The 22104-nt window shown below is 59.3% G+C and overlaps 2 protein-coding genes across 2 annotated transcripts; one reads left to right on the top strand and one right to left on the bottom strand.

The window, feature by feature from the left end:
• The first annotated feature begins 989 nt into the window (after nt 1-989).
• RPL36 (ribosomal protein L36) lies at nt 990-2228 on the top strand. The gene is made up of 4 exons (XM_025861327.2): nt 990-1124; nt 1302-1396; nt 1689-1823; nt 2103-2228. Exons 2-4 carry the CDS (start codon nt 1304-1306, stop codon nt 2190-2192), a joined length of 318 nt encoding a protein of 105 aa, XP_025717112.1. The 5' UTR covers nt 990-1124; nt 1302-1303; the 3' UTR covers nt 2193-2228.
• Nucleotides 2229-2322: 94 nt separating this feature from the next.
• LONP1 (lon peptidase 1, mitochondrial) lies at nt 2323-22085 on the bottom strand. Its single transcript, XM_025861326.2, has 18 exons — nt 21627-22085; nt 18683-18771; nt 17913-18032; nt 15886-16117; nt 13882-13943; nt 13179-13308; nt 12632-12715; nt 11104-11324; nt 10162-10300; nt 9201-9379; nt 7724-7811; nt 7183-7305; nt 6981-7097; nt 5047-5187; nt 4545-4710; nt 3827-4044; nt 3581-3745; nt 2323-2671 (listed from the first exon to the last, which is right to left on the bottom strand). The coding sequence occupies exons 1-18, from the start codon at nt 22056-22058 to the stop codon at nt 2495-2497; spliced, it is 2883 nt and encodes a 960-aa protein (XP_025717111.1). The 5' UTR covers nt 22059-22085; the 3' UTR covers nt 2323-2494.
• Between the last annotated feature and the right edge of the window lie 19 nt (nt 22086-22104).

Below are 22104 nucleotides of genomic sequence, written 5' to 3'. Positions count from 1 at the left end.
AAATCTGAAAAAAGAGAGAGAGAGGGAGGAAGTCCGTGGCAGGAGGTAGGATTCTGACAAGGGACTTTAAACAAAGTGTTGGCTATATTTATCTGCACATCAATTTTAGTGAAAAATTGACACTTCCTCTCCGTAAAATGATAAATGAGTGTGGTTTGCATAAAGAAAAAGCAACTGGCACAGTTAAAAACTGTAGAATAAATGCAATATTGCAAAATGCTAGCTACTGTTGGCTGTGCAAAGCTCTAGAATTAGCAAGTGTTAGAAGGGTTAACCACAAAGAGACTAACCCAAAATGGAACCGTCATTTGGGAATAGGTAGGATTCAAAGATAAAAACCGGGAAAAAAAAATTTTTTTTTGTTTCTACCGTGGCTCCAGTCCCTGCACCACCGAAAATTACATCAAATTATATCAAACGCCGTCAGGGTGTACTACACCAAATCGCCTTCTTCAGTTCTAACACAGTTTGGTGTCATACAGAATGAAGCCAATATCTGTTTATGGAAATTTTATTTTGTGTCGAGTACCACTATACCTTACTCGAACAGTTGGGAATAGGTACTATTATTGTCCTCATTCTAATAAAGATTTTTACTTATGTATTTATTTGAGAGAGAGAGAATGAGCGGGGAGGAGAGGGCGAAGCAGGCTCCTCGGGAGCAAGGAGCCCCACGCGGGGCTGGATCCCAAGACCCTGGGATCATGACCTGAGCAGAAGGCAGACGCCTAACCAACTGAGCCACCCAGGCGCCCCTTATTCTCGTTATTCTATACACGAGGAAATTCAAGTACTGGGAGCTGAAGTTCCTGGCGCAGGGTCCCTAAGCCCGGGCCCAGGTGGGATTAGCCAGCAAGCTGCAGAAGTAGGATTCCAACCCTCAACCCATGGGCAAAGGAAGTCATTTCAGCGCCGGCCAAGGCTAGTTTCCAACCCGCTACTGTAAGCGCGCATGCGCAGGGAGAAGGTTCGCGCGTGCGCGTGGAGACCGCGGGGCCTCCATCCGCCAGGGGGAGCGCGCGGCGTTTCTGCCTCTCTGGCCCGCTCGACCCGCGGAAGCTAGATAGCCCAGAGTTCCGCGAGGCGACAGCCCTTCCGCCGCGGGAGCCGTTGAGGAGCGGCCGGTAAGTGTGGCATCGGGAGGGTAGGATCTGCCGCCATCCGGACTCCGGGGCCCCCTTGCGTCTTAGGGCTATGGCTGGGCGCTGGGAGGGGGTCCGGGGGAGTCGGGACGCGGGGTTCCGGGCGGCGGGGGCCGAGCCCGGACCCACCTCCGCTCCCCTCTCCGCTCCCGTTTGCAGCCATGGCTCTGCGCTACCCGATGGCCGTGGGCCTTAACAAGGGCCACAAGGTGACTAAGAACGTGAGCAAGCCGAGGCACAGCCGCCGCCGCGGGGTGAGTGCGGGCGCGCGCGCTCGGGGGGCGTGTTGGCGGGAGGAGAGCAGGGCCCCGGCGGCCGAGCGACGGAGCGCGGGGGGGCAGCGGCAGCCGCGGAGGTTCGAGCGTAGGGCTCGCCCCGGCGGCGGGTGGACACCCCTGGGAACCGCGTGCGCGGCCAGCGGACGCTGGGGCCAGGCCCGAGCGGGGGCGTCCCGCTGTGGGAAGGCGGGCGTGAGGGGCTGCCCGTCCCCGTTGCCGCGGACCCCAGGCCCCGGGCGCCTCGCCCTGACGCCCGCCCTCCCCCCAGCGCCTCACCAAGCACACCAAGTTCGTGCGGGACATGATCCGAGAGGTGTGCGGCTTCGCCCCCTATGAGCGGCGGGCCATGGAGCTGCTCAAGGTCTCCAAGGACAAGCGCGCCCTCAAGTTCATCAAGAAAAGGGTAGGTGATGGGGCGCCTGGGCGGCTCAGTGGGTTAAGCGTCTGCCTTCGGCTCAGGTCATGATCCCAGGGTCCTGGGATCGAGCCCCGCATCGGGCTCCCTGCTCAGCGGGAAGCCTGCTTCTCCCTCTCCCGCTCCCCCTGCTTGTGTTCCCTCTCTCTCTGTCTCTTTCAATTAAATAAAATCTTTTAAAGAAAAAAGAAAAGGGTAGGTGCACCGTCGCGCGCAGGGGCCCGGCTGGGACTCGGGTCCGGACTGAGCGCCCTCCTTGCCCAGCAGGTGGGGACACACATCCGCGCCAAGAGGAAGAGAGAGGAGCTGAGCAACGTCCTGGCCGCCATGAGGAAAGCCGCAGCCAAGAAGGACTGAACCCCTTCTCCTCTGTGTAATAAAGCCTTTTCAGAACTTGGGGGTCTTGTGATGGTCTGGGGAAGGAGGGGGTGAGCCTTCCAGGGCGCACTGGTGAGGGGCAGGGTGTATAGAACAAGCAGCCAGGCAGTACTGGAAAGGGGTTTTAATCATAATTAAATACTCATATATGTCAGACTCCGTGATTAAGCCGTAACTGAGGTCCTTCAACTTGGGCCTCTGCTGAGCCCCTTGGCGGTTCAGTTGCCCAGAGCTCCTTGGCCCAACCGGGCCTGTCTGTGCCAGCAGAGCCCAGCCTGCCGTCACCGCTCCACGGCCAGGGCCTCCGGCTGCTCCTCGGGGAAGGCGATAGTGAAGATCTCACGGTAGTGCTCCACGAAGTGGACCTCCAGGCCCTCGGTGATGAAGGCAGCCAGGTCATAGAAGTCCTTCTTGTTCTCGGCTGGCAGGACGACGCACGTCACTCCAGCACGCTTAGCCTGCGAGGGAGGGCCCACGGGCACGTCAGCTGAGGACAGCTCGGCCCGACCAGGCTCCCCTGCACACCCGATCTTGCAGCTGAGGAAACTGGAGCCCAAACCCCGATCCCGGCCTCTATTCCAGGAGCCTGTCTCCCAGAGACCCCATTTTCTAATGAATCACAGTAACCAGGGCCTTAGGTTTAGTGGTCCGGCAGCTAAAAAGCACAAGGGAATTTAACAAACTGCACCAAAGCACGCCCAGCCTTACCACACAGCCTGAGGGCACCTGTGAGCTCCGGACTCCTGAGAGAGGGGAGTCCTCCCAGAGAGGACTGCTCTGCCTACAGTCCTCCAGGGCTCCCACTGCCAGGCCCCACTTCACCCTGCTGTTGCCTCACTACCCCTTTGGGGGACCATCCAGGGACACAGCAAGCGCGGCCTAATTGCATCTCCCCCCGTGCAAGCGAGGAAAGCGAGCTGTAGAGTCTCTAAAGCCGTGGACTCGACCTGTAGGCAGATCAAGGGAGGGATGGGGGCTGCAGGTAAGGCCGGGTTTCAGGAGGCAGGGGATCCAGGGCTGGACGACAGGGCCGGAGTCCCAACACTTCGGGGGAAGCCAAGGACTAACTGGCCGAGGTAGGTGTCTCGCTGCACCCCCAGGAGGCCCTCTCCTGCTTTTTCTGCACCCCCGATTCTTGGTGCTTGGTTGAGGAGGAAGCAGGAGAGCAGCCAAGATGGGAACTCTCCAAGAGGCAGAGGACGCTCCACTCAACATGGGCCCAAATCCTAGTCTGTAAGCGGCTGGTACCCTTGCCTGCCTGAGGCCTACACCAGCTGTGTGGGGACACAGCGCCACCTGGGGGGTGGGGGGAGCCTCTGGTCCAGACTCACCCCGGGGCGGGGAGGGGGTCACGGGGTCACACTCACCGCAATGGTCTTCTCCTTGATGCCGCCCACCGGCAGGATCTTGCCCGTGAGGGACACCTCGCCTGTCATGGCCAGGTTCGGCCGCACTGGCCGGTCCATCGCCAGGGAGAGCAGGGCCGTGACAATAGTGCAGCCGGCGCTCGGGCCATCCTTGGGGGTCGCACCCTGGTGGGGAGAGGCAGGTGGGGGTGGGCGGGCTGGGCACTGCCAGGGGGCCGGGGCCAGAGCGGGCAGGTGGGGCCTCACCTCGGGCACATGCAGGTGGATGTGGGAGGTCACCAGGTAATCATTGGAGGGGTCCTGCTGCATCAGGAAGGCCCTGGCGAAGGTGTAGGCAATGCGAGCACTTTCCTTCATCACGTCCCCCAGCTGGCCTGTCACCTCCAGGCTTCCATCCTTGTCCCCCTTGCTGTCCTTGTCTCGGGGCCGCCGAGGGGACGTCTCAACAAACAGTGTCGAGCCTCCTGAGAGACCAGCCGTAGAGGCTGTGAAGCTGGGACCCCCTCCCCGAGCCTCGCAGTGGGGCGCCTAGGGGACACCTGGGTTTCCTCTGTGCTCTCCCTCTGGCCTGCTGCCCCCCTGCTTCGCGCCGCAGCGCCGCCACTGGGACTGCTGGTCCACGTGGACACAGCGAGGGCGCTGAACCCCAATTCCTTTCAGTCTCATCCAAATGAGCAGGTACTGCACTGTTCCGAGCCGGCCGGTTTTGTGGACCTCTCCCCGCAGCACCACCCTGGCCCGCTGCCTGGCCTCCCTGCCTGGCGGAGCGAGGTCACCCAGAGGAGGCCCCCCCCACCCCGCTGGGTGTCAACACCACCCCCCAGGCCAGAGGAACTCCCCTCAATGCAAATAAGGCTTGTGGGGCACTAGTGCCACCTTGTGGGCCCATCTTTTCCCTCCTCGATGAGCCCCTGGTCTCCTGGACCCCTTCAGGGAGGGGGGCTGGGACAGAGCTGCTGCTCACCCATGGCGGTCCAGGCCAGCCCCATGACCACGCCGGGTGGCGTCACGTCGTACATGCGCTCCACGGTGAACACGGGCTTCCCCACAAAGTCCTGCAGGTTCTCGGGCGTCACCTCTACCAGGTCGGCCTCGCCACTGACGATCTTGTAGGCGGACTTCCGTAACACCTGGAGCGGGCAAGGCAGCACGGTGGACATGTGCCCCTCACCCCACACGTTTTTAACTTTTAACATTGCGGTAAAATGCATAAAATGACCATTTCAACCATTTACAAGTTTACAGCCTCATGGCATCAACTGCGTTCACATCTGTCTCCAGGAACTTTCCATCTCCCCACACGGTGAGTGTCGCCGTGAAGCACAGACTCCCCGGCCCCCACCCTCTCGTCTCTGTGGCCGGGCCTCCTGTGGGGAAACCCTGCGGTGGAATCTTCAGGAGTGTCCCGCCCCCCCGCCCTGCACAGGCTGCGGACCCTGCCCTCCTGGCCAGCGGGCCCAGCTCACCTTCTCCACCTGCTTCTGCAGGTTGCGCACACCACTCTCCCGGCAGTACTGCTTGATGAGCACGGTCAGCACGTCTGATGACAACCTGGCCTTGTTCTCATCCAGGCCACACAGGGCACGGGCCTGAGGCACCAGGTACCGCTGGCAGGGAGGGGCCTCAGGGTCAAGAACTGGCGCCTCTCTTGTGGCCCCCACTTACCACCGAACCTTCCCAAGACCCCTGGCTGACTAGAGATGATGGAGGCGGACCCAGCACCAGCCTGTACAAGCTCTCATCCCGGGGGGGGGTGGGGGGAGGCAGGGGGAGCTCGTGGAAGGCTGCCCCAGGAGATGACACCGAAGCGGTGACCCGAGGGTGAGGAGCCAGCAAGGTGAGGCGGCAGGGAGTCCGGGCAGAGCGCACGGCGGGTGCCAGGACCCCCCAGTGAGCCCGCAGATGCCCAGCCCGCCGCCTCCAGAAGCTCCCAGGCCCCTGCTCCTGCCACATCCTCTGCCCAGGCTCCCTTCCTGCCCTTCCTCCAAATGTCAGCTGAGATGCCACTCCTCCAGGAAGGTCTCCCCTGGTCCCTGGGCTGCCCCCGCTCACACTGAGCAGCTGCCACCCCGAGCGGACAGGAATGTGGAGGCCAAGAGGCCCCAAGGTCCCCCACAGCCCAGCCCGACTCCTGCCACACGGCAGTCCTGGGACACACAAGCCTGAGCACCAAGTGGGGAGCAGAAAGCAGCTGAGACATGGGGACACAACCACACACGTCAGGACACTTGTTGACTGACATGGGTTGGCCCCGAGGCCTCTGGGGAGTCCATGTTCTCTTATCATCCCTTTAAAGGTTGAAAGGCAGTCCCTGGCCCAGGTCCCCAAGCCTGCCCCTCCTTGGCCGGGTTGGGAGGCCCCAGGACCCCTGTAACTACCTCAGCCAAGAGCTCCTCTGGCTCCCCTCCCACCCCAGGGGACAGGAGGCTGCTGTCAGGCCCCCAGGGCTGGGGCCCAGCACCTGCAGGCTGTGACGAGCTCAGGGAGAAACACGCACAACCTCTTTCCAGCAAGAAACACTGGGTCGGAAACACCTTCCCTTTGCTCTGGAAGGAAATCCGGCTCTCTGCTCTACTTAACATTCTTCAGGGTACGAATCCAGCCCCCGCACTGGGGAGACCAGTAACGGCCAGGAAATGCGGAGACCTGAATCCCAGGTGAGCCTCGGCCAAGGACACACGTTCTATCACAGAACTCGAGGACGCACGGCTGGTGGGAGGACGGGCAGCAGGGGTGCCGGCCCGAGGAGAGGTGTGCTGCGGGCCGGGGAGCAGTGCGCTGACGGCGGAGGGGGCTATCAGGGCCAAGCACACAATCCCCAGGGGAGCGCCGGCTACCTGCAGAAGTCCCCGTCCCTGCTGGGCTTGAGGCAGCCGCTCCGGCCGCTCGCTGGTTGTACCCTCTATAATAAACTTGCAAGGAAGTAAACCGTTCTGAGCTCAGTGAGCTGTTACAGCAACCCGGCAAACCCAAAGAAGAGGTGTGGGAATGCCCAATTTATAGCCAGTTGGGAGGAGGAAAGCGAGCCCCGGAATGTGCAACTGGCATCCGAAGCAGGAACATCCCGGAGGCCTGGGCCCTCAGCCTGCGGGAGTCTGACGTGAACCCCAGGCAGGAGCGGAACTAAGCTGGAGAAGTGGGTGGGCTGGGGAAGTGCCCGGGCTGGGGTCACACATTAGCGGTTACACGGCTCACGGCGGGCCTCGCCTCTGCTCTTGGCGACACGCACACGACATGAGTGGGCAGACCCCAGCCGCCCCCGCTCCGAGCAGGGCCGCTGCGGACTGTTCCCCGCAGCTCTGGTTAGGGGCCTGGCACTCGGTGCTCAGTTATGCCCCCAGCCCCAGCTGCAGGGGGGCACCCCCGCTGTTTAGAGCTGCGGTGAGGGTCCTGCCCTCACCTCTGCGATGGCGAGCTTCTCCTGGGCCACGTAGCCAGACACGTTGATCATCTCCATCCGGTCCCTCAGTGGCTCCGGGATGGTCTCGGTGACATTGGCCGTGCAGATGAACAGCACCTGGGGAGGGCGGCAGGGAGGTACCGGAGGACTGGCCACCCTGCCTCTCCCCCCACTGGGCCCACCTCCCCGGTGGGACACACACCTTGGACAGGTCCACGGGCACATCCAGGTAGTGATCCAGAAAGTTGGCATTCTGCTCGGGGTCCAGCAGCTCAAGCAGTGCCGACGAGGGATCCCCCTGGTAGCCCCGGCCTATCTTGTCCACCTGAGGAGCAGCAGAGGCGGGCAGTTTGGGAACCCGTCCCACTCCCCGTGCCTGCTTACCAGATGCTCCTGCTGGGACGACACCGGGCGGGACCAGTTTTCACCAGCATCAGGGGCAGGCACTGGGCAAGCCCGGAGCAGGAGGGCCGCCACGGGGTCCTCTGAGGCAGGACAGAAGCTTGTCATGGAGTGGCCTGGCGGTGGTGGGACCACCCAGTGACTAGGGGACAACCGAAATGGCAGGGGCCACAGGTCCTGTCTTGGATGCAGACTCTGCCTGGTCGGGACCGCCTGGAGCTCTGGCCCAGGAGGACCTAAGGGACCGTGTCTGACCTCGGGGAAGAGTGCTAGGAACGGAGGCTGGGCTGCCTCGTCAGCTCCCAGTCCGGCCGCACGCCCAGCCCTTCGTCCGTGCGCACCTCATCTATCAGGATCAAAGGGTTCTCCGTCTTGGTCTTCTTCAGGCACTGGATGATCTTTCCTGGCATAGCACCCACATACGTCCGCCTGGGGGGCAGAGCACAGCAGGAGCGGTTGGCTCCTCACCCGGCGGCACCCAAAGGCCCAGCTCGCAGAGCGCACCAGGACCTCAGTGTACCACTCGGCCTCTGTGGAGGGCTGCCCGGAGGCAGCAACCGTGGAGGCGGCGTGGAGGCTGGCACCGGCTGATGGCCACCCCTACAGCCTGCGCTCTCCAGCGACGGGAATGTCGCCCTCCAGCCCCGACTCAGGCCGGGGGAACAGATGCAAAACCAGGTCTCACTCAGACCCGTCCCCCCAGCCAGCACCTCCTATCCGGATGGTGAAACCCAGCCTACACTGCCCAATCTAACAGAATAGAGGTCAGGAGCAGCCAGGTGCCGGCGGCAGAAATGCTTCCCACCAGGTCCCCCCAGGCACGGCACGGCCTCCCAGACCTCAGGGTCACAGGGCCCATGGCCCAGACCTGGCTGGCACTTGCCGGAGTGCTTCTTGACCTCCTCCCTGCTCTACTGTCCCAGCTCAGCTGCGGGGGTCTGGTACTCACAGAGAGTAAGGCAGACCCGCGTCCCGCGCCTTTTAAAGCAAGGCCCAGCGGGGCAGACAGATGGCAGCCAGATGGAGGAGGGAATCATGAGGAACCGTGGGCTGTATACGCTCTACAAAGGTAACAAAGGACAGAGGATCTGCAATGCCATTTCAGGGGCATTAAGGTGGGGACAGAGAGCGTTTTGAGAAGAAATCCTGTGCAAAAGAAGCGAAAGGGCAAGCTGTGTGGGTATTTGAAGAAAGAGGGTTTTCTGGGGGAACAGCCTGTGCAAAGGTCCTGGGGTAAGGGCAGGATCAGGCATGGTGTGCTGAAAGCCCATATGGCTGGAGCAGAGTGAGTGGAAGGAGAGAGGAAGGGAGAGAGGGAATGAGGGCGTGAGCTCCAGGAGAACACACCATGACTGCCCCAATGGACAGGCGCACGCACATAGCTGGCGGTTTTCAGACCCTGGACTCAGGATAGCAGCCCCTGCTCCAGCTGGTGAGGGAGCGAAGAACCAGGGGAGGTGCTGGGGCCTCACTGGCATGCTGCCCCATTCTCAGTGGGGCCCGCCTCGCCCCTGGCTCTGGTCCACAGTCCCTGGTCCTGGGGCTGGGCACATGGCCCCGGGACTCTGGCCGCAGCGCCGGGGGAGCTGAACTGGGTAGGACGGAAACTGCAATGAGGGAGACCATCTACCAACAGCCTGGCAAACAAACACTCCTGGGAGCCCGCCTGCCTGGCAGCCGAGGCCAGGGTTCTGAGCCAACGTCTGAGCAGCTGGATTCCGCTGGGCTCGTCGGTCACTTACCCCAGCGTGAGCAGAGATCACCGCTCGCCGCTGACACCCCCTTGCACACACAGGAACGGAGCCAGGCCGGGCCTACCTGTGCCCTTTGATCTCGGCCACGTCCGTCATGCCCCCGACGCTGAAGCGGAAGTACTCGCGGTTCAGAGCGCGGGCAATGGAGCGGGCGATGCTGGTCTTGCCCACGCCAGGGGGGCCGTAGAAGCAGAGGATCTTGCCCTGGGTGGAACCTCGGAGCTGGCTGACAGCGATGAACTCCTGCGGGCGGAGGCGGGCTCCCATGAGCCACGCGCCGCCCACTCTGCAGGACCAGGGGCCCTAACTGATGTGAGCCTCGCCACTGTCATGCTGCCTTTCAGGCCTCTGGGGGCTGTGGAAGGGACCAGGCATGTCCCAGAGGAGCAGAGCAGACTGCAGTGACCGCCTGCGGGTGACCAGGGCAGCGGGCCGAACTGCTAGTAATCCCTTCCTCCCACACCCTGGACTGTTATTGACCCTCTTGCTGCTCCAGCCACAGCTTACTGGCCCTGAGCAAGGCCCGTCTCGCGTCGTCAGGCACGACTCTTGTCCCTCCTCGGAAACCCGAGGCCCCGGGAGCAAGCGGCCTGGCCCAGATTGCCCGTGCAGCCTCTGAGCTGCTCCTCACCCTGGAACCCTCCACCTCTCCTTCCTCAACCTCTGCTGACCACCACCCCCCCGCCCCCACACGACCAGCCCTGTCTTGGCCAAGACCCTCCTGGAGCTTACATCAGAAATTCCCCAAGTGGCTCCTCTGGGACCCTGCCTTCCCCCCCCAAGCATGGGGGGGAAGCCTGGGTCCCTAATCCAGACGACGACAGACCCTGCTGTTCAGAGCTCACCCTGTGTGCTTGGAACAAGTGCCTGGGAAGTGGGACTGTGGTGCCCAGGGGGAGGCTTCAAGCAGCCCATGCCCAGGGACCTGCACAAGGGGTGTAGGCGGGCCTCACAGGGACGGGGTGAGGTGGTGGGCGGGGGGGGGGAAGGCCTGGAACCCAGGGGAGGGGTGCGGGGGACCTCACCAGGATGCGCTTCTTGACATCCTCCATCCCATAGTGGTCCTCCTCCAGCACCGCCTGGGCCCGGGCCAAGTCCAGATTCTCATCGCTATACTTGCCCCACGGGATGGACGTCAGCCAGTCCAGGTAGTTACGAGTGACGCTGCCAGGGGACAGACCACAGCTGCTGAGCGGGGCCCAGCTCACTGGCCAGCATGGCCGTGGCCAATCCACGGGGCCGGCACCCGCTGACCCTGACGCATGAACCGCGCCCCTCAGCGGGAGGAGCCAATAACCGGCAAAGGCCGCGCTGTGGGCACTGCCCAGCTCCCGGCACAGGGGCGCGGCCTGTTTCCTGGCCCAGACGTGGCGAGCTCAGGGACTGCTCAGAATCCCGTTCCGTGGAGGCAGCTGGAGATGACCTCACCCGGGGCACATGGGACACGGGGCTGGCTGGTGGCAGGTCAGCACTGCCCCAAGAGCGACCCCAGGTTGGGAGTTGGGCACCCACGGGGCAAGGCTGAGCCCCCAGGAAGAGACGCTGACTTCCTGGCTCTCAAGGGCACGCGAAGGACGGGACAGAGGGAAGGGGGCAAGGGGAGGGGTCCTGGCTGGAAGCGCTGCTTAAGGCCAGACATCCCTGAAATCAAATCCCTGTCCCCAACCACCAGCTCGGAGGCCCTGCTCACTGACTTGACTTCTCTGAGACGTCATTTCTCCACCTGGGAATCAGGTGACAAAGAAAAGTGTGTTCCACACGGGGGCACCGAGAGGACCATCACACACCAAGTGCTTCTCAGGCGCCCAGCGTGACCGGAGGGTGCCCAGGGGACCCACCCTCCTGACCTCTGGCCTGGCACCCCGGACCCTGCCGGGTCACCGGCTTTTCTGAGGCTGAGGCACAAGAGGCGGGTGGCCTTCGGGGGCGGACGCCATGTGGACGGGCACGGCCCCCAGGACGCTCACTTGAACTCAGAGGAGTGGTTGTCCAGCAGGCCCAGCTTGCTCAGCTCCTCATCCACTACGTCCATGACGTGCTTGGGGACCACGAGCTCCTTGAGCCGCTCGCGGAACTTCTCCTCGATGGCATCTTTGTCCTCCTTCTCCAGGCCCAGCTCCTTCTTGATGATCTTCAGCTGCTCCTGCAGGAGGTACTTCCGGTGCGTCTGCTTGATCTTCTCCTCCACCTGCAGGGGCCGAGGGGCCGTGGTCAGAGCGCGTGCGAGGGCGCACAGGCACGTCCGTGAACTGCCACGGGCTGGGGGCGCTGCTTCCTCTGGACACAGTTAGAAGGAAACCCCGAGCGGCCGCTTCCAGCCCCCTCCCCCTTGAACCCGGTCTCCCTGAGCTGGAAATAAATGATGCCAAGTTCCAAGGGAGGAGGGGATGCGCTCTTCGGGCCCGACTGCGACCAAGTGAAGCTAGCTTGCCGCTAGCGCACCTCCCAAAGGCGCGGACCTCCTCTGGATGGACAGGGCTGCAGGCAAGGACTCAGAGGCTGCTGAGCACCAGGGCCGCCTACGACCCCCACTCCTGTGTCCCATCAGAGATGCATTAAGAACTGCCTTGTGCCGGGGCGCCTGGTGGGCTCAGTCGGTGGAGCATGTGACTCTTGATCTCAGGGTTATGACACTGAGCCCCACACTGGGGGTAGACATAAATAAGTACTAAAAAGGGGGGGGGGCGCCTGGGTGGCTCAGTCTGTTAAGTATCTACCTTCGGCTCAGGTCATGATCTCAGGGCCCTGGGACTGAGCCCTGCATTGGGCCCCCTGCTCTGCGGAGAGCCTGCTTCTCCCTCAGTCTTTTCCCTCTGCTCGTGCTCGCTCTCAAAAAATAAAAAAAATCTTTTAAAACAATGTTATCAGGGACACCTGGGTGGCTCAGTCGGTTAAGCGTCTGTCTTCGGCTCAGGTCATGATCCCAGTGCCCTGGGATCAAGTCCCGCACGAGGCTCCTTGCTCAGCAGGGAGCCTGCTTCTCCCTCTGCCTGCAGCTCCCCCTGCTTGTACCCTTGCTCACTCTCTCTCTCGCCCACGCTAACAAATAAATAAAATCTTAAAAAAATAAATAAATAAAACAAAACGTTATCAAATAAATCTTAAAAAAAAATGTTTATAAAGTTGCCTCAAGCTAATAACCAAGTGTTAAAGATTTTCCAAGATGTGACCTGAAAGTTTTTTTCTAAAATAAAGTAAAAAAAGCAAGTCAATTCTGAAAACCAACATGACTGGTAAGCACCAACGATCCAGGCAGCCCACGGATTGAGCCACAATCAGGAAGGGGGACCACAAACGGCGGAGCCTTGGGGAAACGGATTTTCAACCTTTCCCAGGCTGGTCGCCAGCGTCCGGCATTTTCCCAGGACGCTGAACCTAGCACAGTGCTCTGCCGTGATGGAGGGCATCCTGGACTGCAGAGCTTCCCAGCCCCGACCAAGAATGATGCCCGCACGCCGCCCTCCCCGTGCAGGCATGTCCTCAGCCCAGGCTCACCTCGCGCCCCAGGCGCTGCTGTAGCTTGCTAAGCTCAAACTCCTTCTTGAGGAGGGAGAGGGCCTTGTACAGTCGCTTGGGAATCTGCCAGGAAAGGGAAGACGTGAGTGGCGGTCAGAAGTCGGCATGTCTCTGGGCATGGTGAGCGTGTGGCGGGGAGCAGGCACCTCCCAGACGGAGCGCAAACAGGGCAGAGTGACCTGGCTATGTGTCACCAACCCGAGACAACCCGCTCTGACCCAGCAAGCCCAGTTCTGCAAACACCTCCTACAGATAAAGTCCAGCACATCTGCAAGCTGTGGTCGAGAATGTTCGTAGGGGCATGGCTCATAACAGCACAAGATGGGTGGGGCCAAATATACCACCTGCTAAATAAAAGGTACCACCCAGAGGGAATGCCAGCAGCTGCAAGAGAGACCAAGAAGCAGGGCGTGGCCTGATGGACCCGTGCGAGCGCCAAGTGGAATTGTAAAGCAGAGCTGGGGACAAGCAGCCAGGCTGGGAGGCCTCCCGCCACGCAGAGCAGCACGGGCCAGGGCTCACTCACGTTGGTCTCCTCCAGGACGTCCTGCAGCTCATGGGACTCGGCTCCGGTCAGTGCAGCGCCCATGTCGCTCAAGTAGATGGGGTTGTCTACCACCCTCTGGCCCGCCTGCATCATCTGCAGCACAGACTCTCTGGAAGGGACAGAGGATGCTGCCACAGGGTGCAGGGATGCTGCAGCAGCCGGGGCTGGGCCCCTGGTACGAGCGCTGGCCTGAGTCTCCTTTCCCCAGCAGCAATGGTCAAGGTCCTGGGATGCCCATGGAGAGCCAGGTGTGGAGCAGTGAGCCCACCCGTCCTAGAATCATGAGACTAACGACCCCATGCCCAGCCACAAGCCCCCTCCAGCAGCCATGGAGCGACCTCCAAGTGAGATTCCCTCCTTCCACCTCAGCTGATGACAAAAAGGCTTCCGGCCAAATCCAAGGCCCTGTTAGTATGAAGGAGGCAAAGAACCTGCACTGGTTAAGGCATCTCCCTCCACCCTCCCACTGCAGGGCCTCCCTGCTGCAAGGGAAGCAGGATCTACTCACACAGGCCTGGGCCCTGGGCCCTGAATCTCTGCCCCTGGCAAAGTTTTCTATCGGGACAATACTCTGAGAAAGCCTCTCACCAACCCAACTGCACAAAGAGGCAGACAGACCCCAGCCTGGCCTCAGGGAGGGTCGACCACACACCGGGACTAGCGAACAGCGCCGGAGACCAACCTGTAAAGCGGGTTCAAGGCAATGATGTCCCGGATGGTCTTCACAATCTCAGCAGTCAGGGCCTGGCAAACAGGGAGGCAGCCATCAGTCCCTGGGTCCAGCAAGGGCCATGGCCCAAGGAGCCCCTACCGCCTGGCCCAAGCCAGGTATGGCCTCAGATGCCCAGGAGCATAGCCTGAATCCACCAGTCATGGGGACTCAGGATCAAGACAGTAAAAATGAACACCAACGCCTACCTCCTTATACCACGCTCAACCTTGACCTTAGAACAAGCCATTTTCAGGAAAAAACGAGGACAGGGGGTTTCTTTATTCCTTATTTTTTATTTCAGCACAAGTCTCACAACCAACGCTCCCCCCAACTTCAGCATACTCTGGTTTGAATCCTCCTCTCTGGAGATGTGCCAGCAGGTCACTAGGGCTCTTGGCCTGTCCCCTCCCAGAACCTCAGGCCCAGGCTCCCCCTCTGCTGTGGATACCACGGGCATCACCACCACAGCAAGGACAGTGATGCTCCTGGCAGGACCATGGACAGTTTATGGGGTAACCACCGGAACCTGATGATTTCCAGACGGCGGCTCCCAGCATACCACACCCCAGTGAGGGCACAGGTGGGAACGGAGAAAGCGGCTGCCGTGCGGTTTGTTTTTTTTTTTTAAGATTTTATTTATTTATTTGAGAGAGAGAGAGTGAGAGAGAGAGAGAGAGAGAGCACATGAGAGGGGGGAGGGTCAGAGGGAGAAGCAGACTCCCCGCTGAGCAGGGAGCCCAATGCGGGACTCGATCCCGGGACTCCAGGATCATGACCTGAGCCGAAGGCAGTCGCTTAACCAACTGAGCCACCCAGGCGCCCCTGCCGTGCGTTTTTTCACTGCAAGCATCCAGCCTCTAGTTAGGGGTTCGCCCCTGAAATGACGGGGCTGACCTTCCAGAAGGAACTTTAGAGTGCAGCCAGACGCCCATGGCGCTTGCACGGACGAGCACAAGTGTGCAGCCTCCTCAAGTCTCCCGGATTCTTTTCCCTGGGGAATCTATGAATTCCGCTGTGTCTTTCTCCCACTAGCGATCCTCATAGGAAACTCTAAAGCTCTGCTGCCCAGTCCAGCAGCCAAGGGTAGCTACTCACATCTAAATAAATTAGAATGAAAACAAAACCAGACGTTTCGTTCCTCAGTTGTACCAACCGCAGATCGAGCACTTGATAACCGTGGGGGCTAGTGGCACAGAACCAGAGAACGTTTCCACCACCGTGGGGCATGGCCCTGTGGGTGTGACTGCTGCTGCTCTGGGCAGAGGCAGCCAAACCCCTCCCAGCGCCCGGGGTAGACATCCCCAATGGACCAGAAGATTCCTTCCCACCAAGCTCAGAAGCCCCCAGAACTCTGTTCAACACTGTGCCACAACAGCAGACCAAGGCTGCTGGCTGGCTAGGCATGGCACGTTCTTCCCAGGGAGGCCGACGATGATGGGACGCGCAAGGGCAAGGAGCCTTCAATGACCTCTACCTTTCTTCACCCCCCACCCACAGGAGGCGGCCCCCTGCTGCTGCAGCACCAGGAGACCAGGCGGGAGGGCATCACCCACCACCGGGACAGCTGGCTCGCTACGCTACAAAGGCGGCAGGCAACCTGCATCTGGGCTCAAGGCAGCCAAAAGGCTGCCGCCTGCCTGTCTAGAAGCCACGGGAAATGGTGTGTGGGCCCTGCTCCCCCTCCCCAGCGCCCTGGGCTTGAAGGGAAGGAGCCAGTACGAAAAGAAGGCTGGGGGCTCCTGCACAGCAGACACGGGCTGGGGCTGGACCCAGGTCACAACCCTGCCTCCTTCATGGGCAGCTAAGGGCCTCGGCGCATTTCCTTTACCTTCCGGATGCCGGTTTCTTCCTGGACTTTGGGGCGGAGCGGGGGGAAGAGCACATTTTGCACTCCACAAGAACCTGACAGCCGTAACGGGCCAGAGCCTCATGTCCCCTGCTCGGGGAGCTCCGTAGGCGGCCGCAGCGACTTACTTTCACTTCTTCCGTGACCTGGAAGTCCTCGTGGACGACATTCTCCACCTCCACCATGAGCACCTCGCTGGGGGGCCCCGAAGAAGCTTCTGTCATCACCTCTACGTGGTGCCCACCGCTCAGCTCCTCCTCCGCCTCCTTCTTGCCCCGCTTCGCCTTCCTGCGGGGATTCTGCTTGTTCTCGGCTCCAGCCTCCTCGGGCTCCGCCTCCAGCTGTCTGTGGATGTGAATCCTGAAGACGGAAACGAGGCAGACATGAAGCTGCAGGGGCTTCCAGCGCTGACAACACGGGGGCCCGCTGGGCCCGGGAGCTGGAGACCAAGCTGCTGTCTCAGAACCCCCGAACAAGCACTCCCCGCCCCGCCCCGGCACACCAATGGCCTCCAGCTGACCCAGCCACTCTGCATTCCACACCAACACCCGCTGTCCTCCACAAACATCTGAAGTCTGCCAGGCAAGCCAGCGGCAACCAGCTCTGGGGCCCATCACAAGCTGTCAGCTCCACCAAGCACAGCCCGACCCTAGGAACCCACCTGCCCCTCCCTCGGCCTGGAGTTCACCAGACAGCAGCTCCTTCGTGTTGCTCAGGCCTCAGTTCAAGGGCACCTCCACAAAGAGGCCCTCCCTGTCCACTCCATGTGAGGTCCAGCCCCCATCTATGCCTACCCCTCACCCCGTCCATCCTCGCATCCCCCCAAAGCTCTCACCACCATCAGAATTCAGCTGGTGACCTGCTTTGATGCTCACGTCCTCCCCTCCTGGGGATAGGAGCTGGGCCCCCGGCCTGTTTCTCTGCACCCAGTTACCTACCACCTCCACACCCAGGTACCCAGCAGACATCAGGGGTCAAGCGACACGAGTGCACACACGCCGCCTCACCCCTCGGCTCTCTCCTGTCCCACAGGGTACCTAACTGCCACCTTCCCCAGAGGGCCAGCCTGAGAGCTGGCAGGGCGGGAACCCAGTGCCTGGCTGACCCCGGCCAACTGCACAGAAAAAGTACGCCTGGCCCCTGGAACCAGCAGGGCTCCTTCCATAAGGCACCTCGTAGGTCAGGGCAGCACTGAGTAGCCACCACCGTTTCTATTCATTTTGTTGCCTCTTCCATTCCCTCTAGCTCACAAATCCCCCCAGGGGATAGAGTGGCGGCCTCCCTCCTCTAATGTAAGCAGACGAAGACGGGTGTGGGAGCTCCGTGCAGCGGGATGGCCACCAGGACCTTTCACAGAGCCAGTGCCGAACACAGCCCATTTCCCCCGAGTGTGTTCTGGGGGTGCCGCCTTGTTCACACCAGAACGAAGCTCTGGGAGGGAGAAGGACAGAGAACTCTAGCCTCAACAAGTGCCAATGGGCGTCTCTGATGAGAGGCTTTTCACAACATTTACTACGGTAATGGCTCAGGACTCAGAAATGTTTCCCATGTGGATTTGACTGTGGCACTCTTGACAAGCATCTTGAGGACTAATGTTTCCTGGAACACACGTGAAAAGGTGGAGAGCTTCAACCCAGCGGGATCCTGCAAATTTGTCATAATTAACTGTGACAGGACAAGGATTTAAACTGGGCTCACACGCTGTATGCAGCCCTCCGGCAGAGTGGCCGTGGGAACTACACAGACCGACAAGGAAACGCGTCTGATCAAGGGAAAAACCGCGGCGCTAAGCTGGACATCCAGCATGATCTGAGCGCAGATGCAGACAAGGGCACTTGGGCGAAAAGCATGCCCAACTATGAAGAGCTGACACCTAGGCACATAAGCCTACCAAAGCTGGGGTATGAAGCAACTTGCTATTTATTACCTGTGACACGCCTGTGAATAATGTGCATAAAAGATACAACCCGTCACTAACCACCCATACTGCCACTTTAAGAGGGACCCAGAGGTGACTTGTGTCCGCCATCTCCAGCTTTGATCTAGCTCCTGCAATGACAAGGCCGTAGGGCTGAGCAAGGATGGCCAGTACCAGAACCCGGGGACACTCAGGGCCTCTCCTCCTGCCGCATCCCACACACTGAGGGCCCCTCACCTTCTGTGTCCCATGACGATCATGCGCAGCTTGTCCCCAAGGTCTTGCATCTCGTGGATCTGGACAAACGTCCCCGTGTGGTAGACCTCATCCAGTCTCTCAACCACGTCAGACTCGTTGCTAAGGGACAGGGACACAAAGGTGCATGGTCACAGGCCCTGATTCCCAGTGGGATGTCTTGGGCGAAGAAGGAGGAGGAAGAGAAGAGAAGAGAAACACCCTTGCCGGCCTCCACTGGAAACCGAGGGTAAGTTCCTTGCTCCCGCAAGGGCCGCAGGGCCCCCCAGAGCGCCTGCCAGCTGAGGGCGGCCCCTGGCTGCCACTGCTGCACATAGGTGAGCAGCTCCTGGGCGAAGTCAGCTGTAAGGAGAGGCCCGGACGGAACGGATCTCATTCCACACTTCTAACTCCAAAGCGGAACTAATTCCCACCTGGAGTCAAGGTGGATGTACCTGGAGCTGTACTACCCGCCCGCCTAGTTCTGCTCTCAAGTGACCACACAGGCGGGTTGACCACCAAAGGTCCTGGAGATTAATATCTGCCCCTCCCCTCCCCCCCAAACAACTTGACAACACATGAAACCTAGAGCTGAGCCAAGTCTTCAGCCCAGACTAAAAAAGCATGCTTGGCTCTTGGCCTTGTGCTTGGTAGGTTTTGCTTGATTTCTTCCAGGTCAAAGGTCAGAGGTCCAGGCTACCCTACGGAGGACTTGTGATGAGCTGCACTCCAGGGCAACTTCAACAAAGAAGTGAAGGAAAAGTTACACTTACTTGTCATCCCTCTTTAGAAAGACACCGGCGTATGGCTGGGCAAGACGGACTTTCCTTCTCAGCAGCTCAACCAACTTCTTATTTTTAACCTAGCACGACAATGACCCCAAAGTGAAACGCAGGGCAGGTTTTCTAGCTGAGATTTTAACAGCAGCTCTAGCATTTTCTAGATTATTCTCGAGGCTATGCTAACCTGACCCAGGACACTAACCAACACAGTCCAGGAAGTCCCAAACCAAACACACATACACATACACACACACACACACGTGTGTAGAGAATGTAGCGGGACAGGTGACAAGGCTGCATTCCTCGGTGGTTTCCCCCGCTTTCTAGAGAACAACTCAAAGGAGACCAATGGCCAGAACCAAGAAACTGATTTCACTTCCAATTTCAAGAGCTTTTTAGAGATGAAATGTCTTGGCTTGAAAATCCAGACTATTCTGATTTTATCAACGTCAGAAAGACAACACTAAATGTGCATAATTCAGCCATGGCCCAACCCCCAGGCCACAACTGCCTCCAATTTGCGTTGAAAGTATTTATCAATCACATCTACACCCTTCTGATCAAGGCCTGAAAGCCCCGGGACGACAATGCATCATCCTGACGTCATTTCAATGACAGGGAGAGGGCTAACATCTTCCAGGGACATCTGATGGGGCAGGAGCACAGATATCTGTAAGGCTCAAGTGATTTCCTTTCAGCCCATTAATTCCCACCCCAGACCCTGATTACACTGAAGGGCCTTCAAACTTCAGCATGCGTTGGAATTACCTGGAGGACTTGCTAAGACAGATGGCTGGGCCCCAGCCTTGGAGTTTCTTGACAGAGGCGGCCTGGAGTTGGCCTGGGAATCTGCATTTCAAAGAGCTCCCAAGTGATGCTGATGCTGCTGGCCTCCGCACCACAGTTTGAGAACCAGTGTTCTAACTCATCCCTTAGCAGGGGCTCTTAACTTACGGTCCAGGAATTCCTGGCCCTACAGATGCATTTTTCCCAGGGAAAAGGTCCATGACAGCAACCAGGATGGGTACATGACCCACCACATATTAAGAGCCACTGATCTATACTGAAAGGCCACTAATAAGGGGAGAAACTACAGGGGCAACTTAGCCACAGGCCGTGTCAACCACAGAATCAAGAATAAATACAGCTTTGTTAACAGGTCCAGAAACCTTTTCCAAGCACCATGGAAATTTCCCTAATTCCTCTCTGGTAACAGCTGACTGCTGCATCTCAGCACTTGCCTCCTCCCTCTGGCAGGATTCCCTGTCGTCACTGACAAGGTAACAACAACAGAAACACAGTGCATACCATGTGCCAGTCTCCCGCTTTCCACAGTGATTCATTTAACTGTCCTGGCTAACTCCGGGTGGGGAGACAGAATCTCCTGGAGTCCTCCTCTCTGGGCATAGGGCACAAGAGGCATCTACTACTTTGCAGGGCTGAGGGGACCATAGTTGAACACTCCTGGCCCCAGAGGTCGGCTGGGGTCAAGGACAGGAAAAAGGCCTCCAGGGCACACTTCTGAAATGTCAGGAGCCTACCACACAGGAAGCAATAGCAGCAGCTTCTGATTAAGGTATGAGGCTATACCCCTGACACAGGTGGACTTACCTCCCCGACCAGCTCTAAGAATTGAGGTATGATTATGAGGCCCATTCCACAGATGAGAAAAAGAAGACCCAGACGAACAGCTTTCTGAAGGTGAAGGAGCTATGGGTGGTGGACGTAGGATATGAACCCACAGGCTCTGGGGCCTGCAAGTAACCACTACTCAAAACCAAGGAAGACCCTTGGAAGAGGAGCTCAGACACACACAATCAGCAGGTGGGAGAGGAGGTGGAAGGGGCTCCTCCGGTCCTGAGATTTGTTTAGCAGAGACTATAGAGTATGAAGGAGAGGCTGGAGAGTGAATGCAGAGGCTGACTCATCACATGACCTTGCTCAGTTAACAGATAACCTTTCACCAAGGACTCTAATTTCCACATTGTTTTTAAAAAGGGGGGGGGAGGGAGGGACAGGAAAAAAGGCAGGCATCTGGGTCCTTCCTACTCTGAAAACTCAAGTTCCTTGCACTCATGTTGCTTTCTATTACATCACCCTGGTCCATCATCCCCACCCCCTTAGCTCTTAGTCTGAAACGACCTTGCTTAATGTCTCTTCCACTAAAATAAAGGTTCCTTAGGCACAGGGATTGCATCTGACTTGTTTGCTGCTGTATCCCCAGTGCCTGTTACACAGCAGGTCAAGAACACTCTTCTGAATGAATAAACCATGGCTGCACCCCTCTGAGAATATCCTTCCCCCACCTTCCTCCTAAGTCTCCTGTACTCTATTCCTGGCTTTATTGTCCCTATAGCAGTCATTGCCTTCCAACATGTAATTTATCTACTAATCTTGTTTATTGCCTCTTGCATCTCGCTAGAACGGAAGCTCCAGAGGCAGGAATTTTTATCAGTCTTGTTCACTGCTGTATCCCTAAAAACCGTACCAGGAACGCGGTAAGCGGTCAAGAAATATTTAAGGAAGGAATGAATCCTGATCCCAAAGGGACTCGAAACCAGACTGCAAACCGCCCCGAGTAAGAGTGTCACGAAACATTTACCAAAACCCGAGTGTCACGAAACATTTACCAAAACCCGCAGAAAAGTAACTGGGCCACAAGACTGTTCGGTCCTTTCCAGCATTGTAGAGTTCTATGACTAGGGCTATTCTAATTGGGCAGTCTTAAGTTCACTGGGTTCATCAGAGATCTGAAAGGGGGAGGAATCTGGCTCAGGTTCACCAAACTAGCGAGAAGGCAAGGACTCGAACTCCAACTTTTAAGAAGCTTCCTGCCTGGAAAAAGTTGTGGCATGAGGGTGCTCAAGGATCCCTCGGTCCAACCCGCTGCTTGAAGAGGTGGGGAAACTGGAGCCACCGCGGGGCTGTTCATTACCTCGATAATCTTGATGAAGCGAGGAAACACCGGGTTGCGGGTGACGGCGATGAGCGGCAGGTGCGGGAATACCTCCGGAATCGTCATAGGAGTCAGCGCCGTTATGATCGGGCCTTCCCCGCCCCCAGCGCTGCCCCCCGAGCCCGCGGCTCCATCCTCCGCGCCGCTCCCGGAGGCATCCTCGCCGCTGGAGAATGCGCCACCGCCGCCGCGGCTGTTCGCCTCCCAGAGTCCCCGCCACTGGCCCGCGGCCCCGGGGCCTCGGCCCCACAGCGCCCAGGGAGGCGAGGCGTCGCAGGCCCGCCGGCCTCTGGGCAACCACGCTCCGGCGGCAGTCGGAACCCGTCCCCCGGCGGGGACCAACAGTGGCCGCCGCAGCGCCCAACATCGCGCAGCGCCCCACAGCCGCACGTAGCCTGTGCCCGCCGCCATAGCCCAGCCATCCTGGCGACGCACAAGACTTGCGTCATTTCCTCTC

This window comes from Callorhinus ursinus, unplaced genomic scaffold, assembly GCF_003265705.2.
Source record: "Callorhinus ursinus isolate GAN/ISIS: 27379988/994484 unplaced genomic scaffold, GSC_fseal_2.0 scaffold77, whole genome shotgun sequence".
Classification (NCBI taxonomy): Eukaryota; Metazoa; Chordata; class Mammalia; order Carnivora; family Otariidae; genus Callorhinus; species Callorhinus ursinus.
The sequence above is the reverse complement of the archived record's forward strand: the minus strand, read 5'-3'. Positions and strand labels throughout refer to the sequence as shown.

What these genes read in the sequence shown, in the direction of transcription:
- RPL36 (XM_025861327.2), top strand. Translation starts at nt 1,304, where the DNA reads ATGGCTCTGCGCTACCCGATGGCCGTGGGCCTTAACAAGGGCCACAAG. An exon ending in GGCACAGCCGCCGCCGCGGG is followed by an intron (nt 1,397 to 1,688) that starts GTGAGTGCGGGC and finishes CCCTCCCCCCAG; the next exon opens with CGCCTCACCAAGCACACCAA. An exon ending in TCAAGTTCATCAAGAAAAGG is followed by an intron (nt 1,824 to 2,102) that starts GTAGGTGATGGG and finishes CTTGCCCAGCAG; the next exon opens with GTGGGGACACACATCCGCGC.
- LONP1 (XM_025861326.2), bottom strand. Translation starts at nt 22,058, where the DNA reads ATGGCGGCGGGCACAGGCTACGTGCGGCTGTGGGGCGCTGCGCGATGT. An exon ending in GCCTTGAACCCGCTTTACAG is followed by an intron (nt 13,309 to 13,881) that starts GTTGGTCTCCGG and finishes TGTCCCTTCCAG; the next exon opens with AGAGTCTGTGCTGCAGATGA. An exon ending in AACCACTCCTCTGAGTTCAA is followed by an intron (nt 10,301 to 11,103) that starts GTGAGCGTCCTG and finishes GTCCCCTGGCAG; the next exon opens with CGTCACTCGTAACTACCTGG.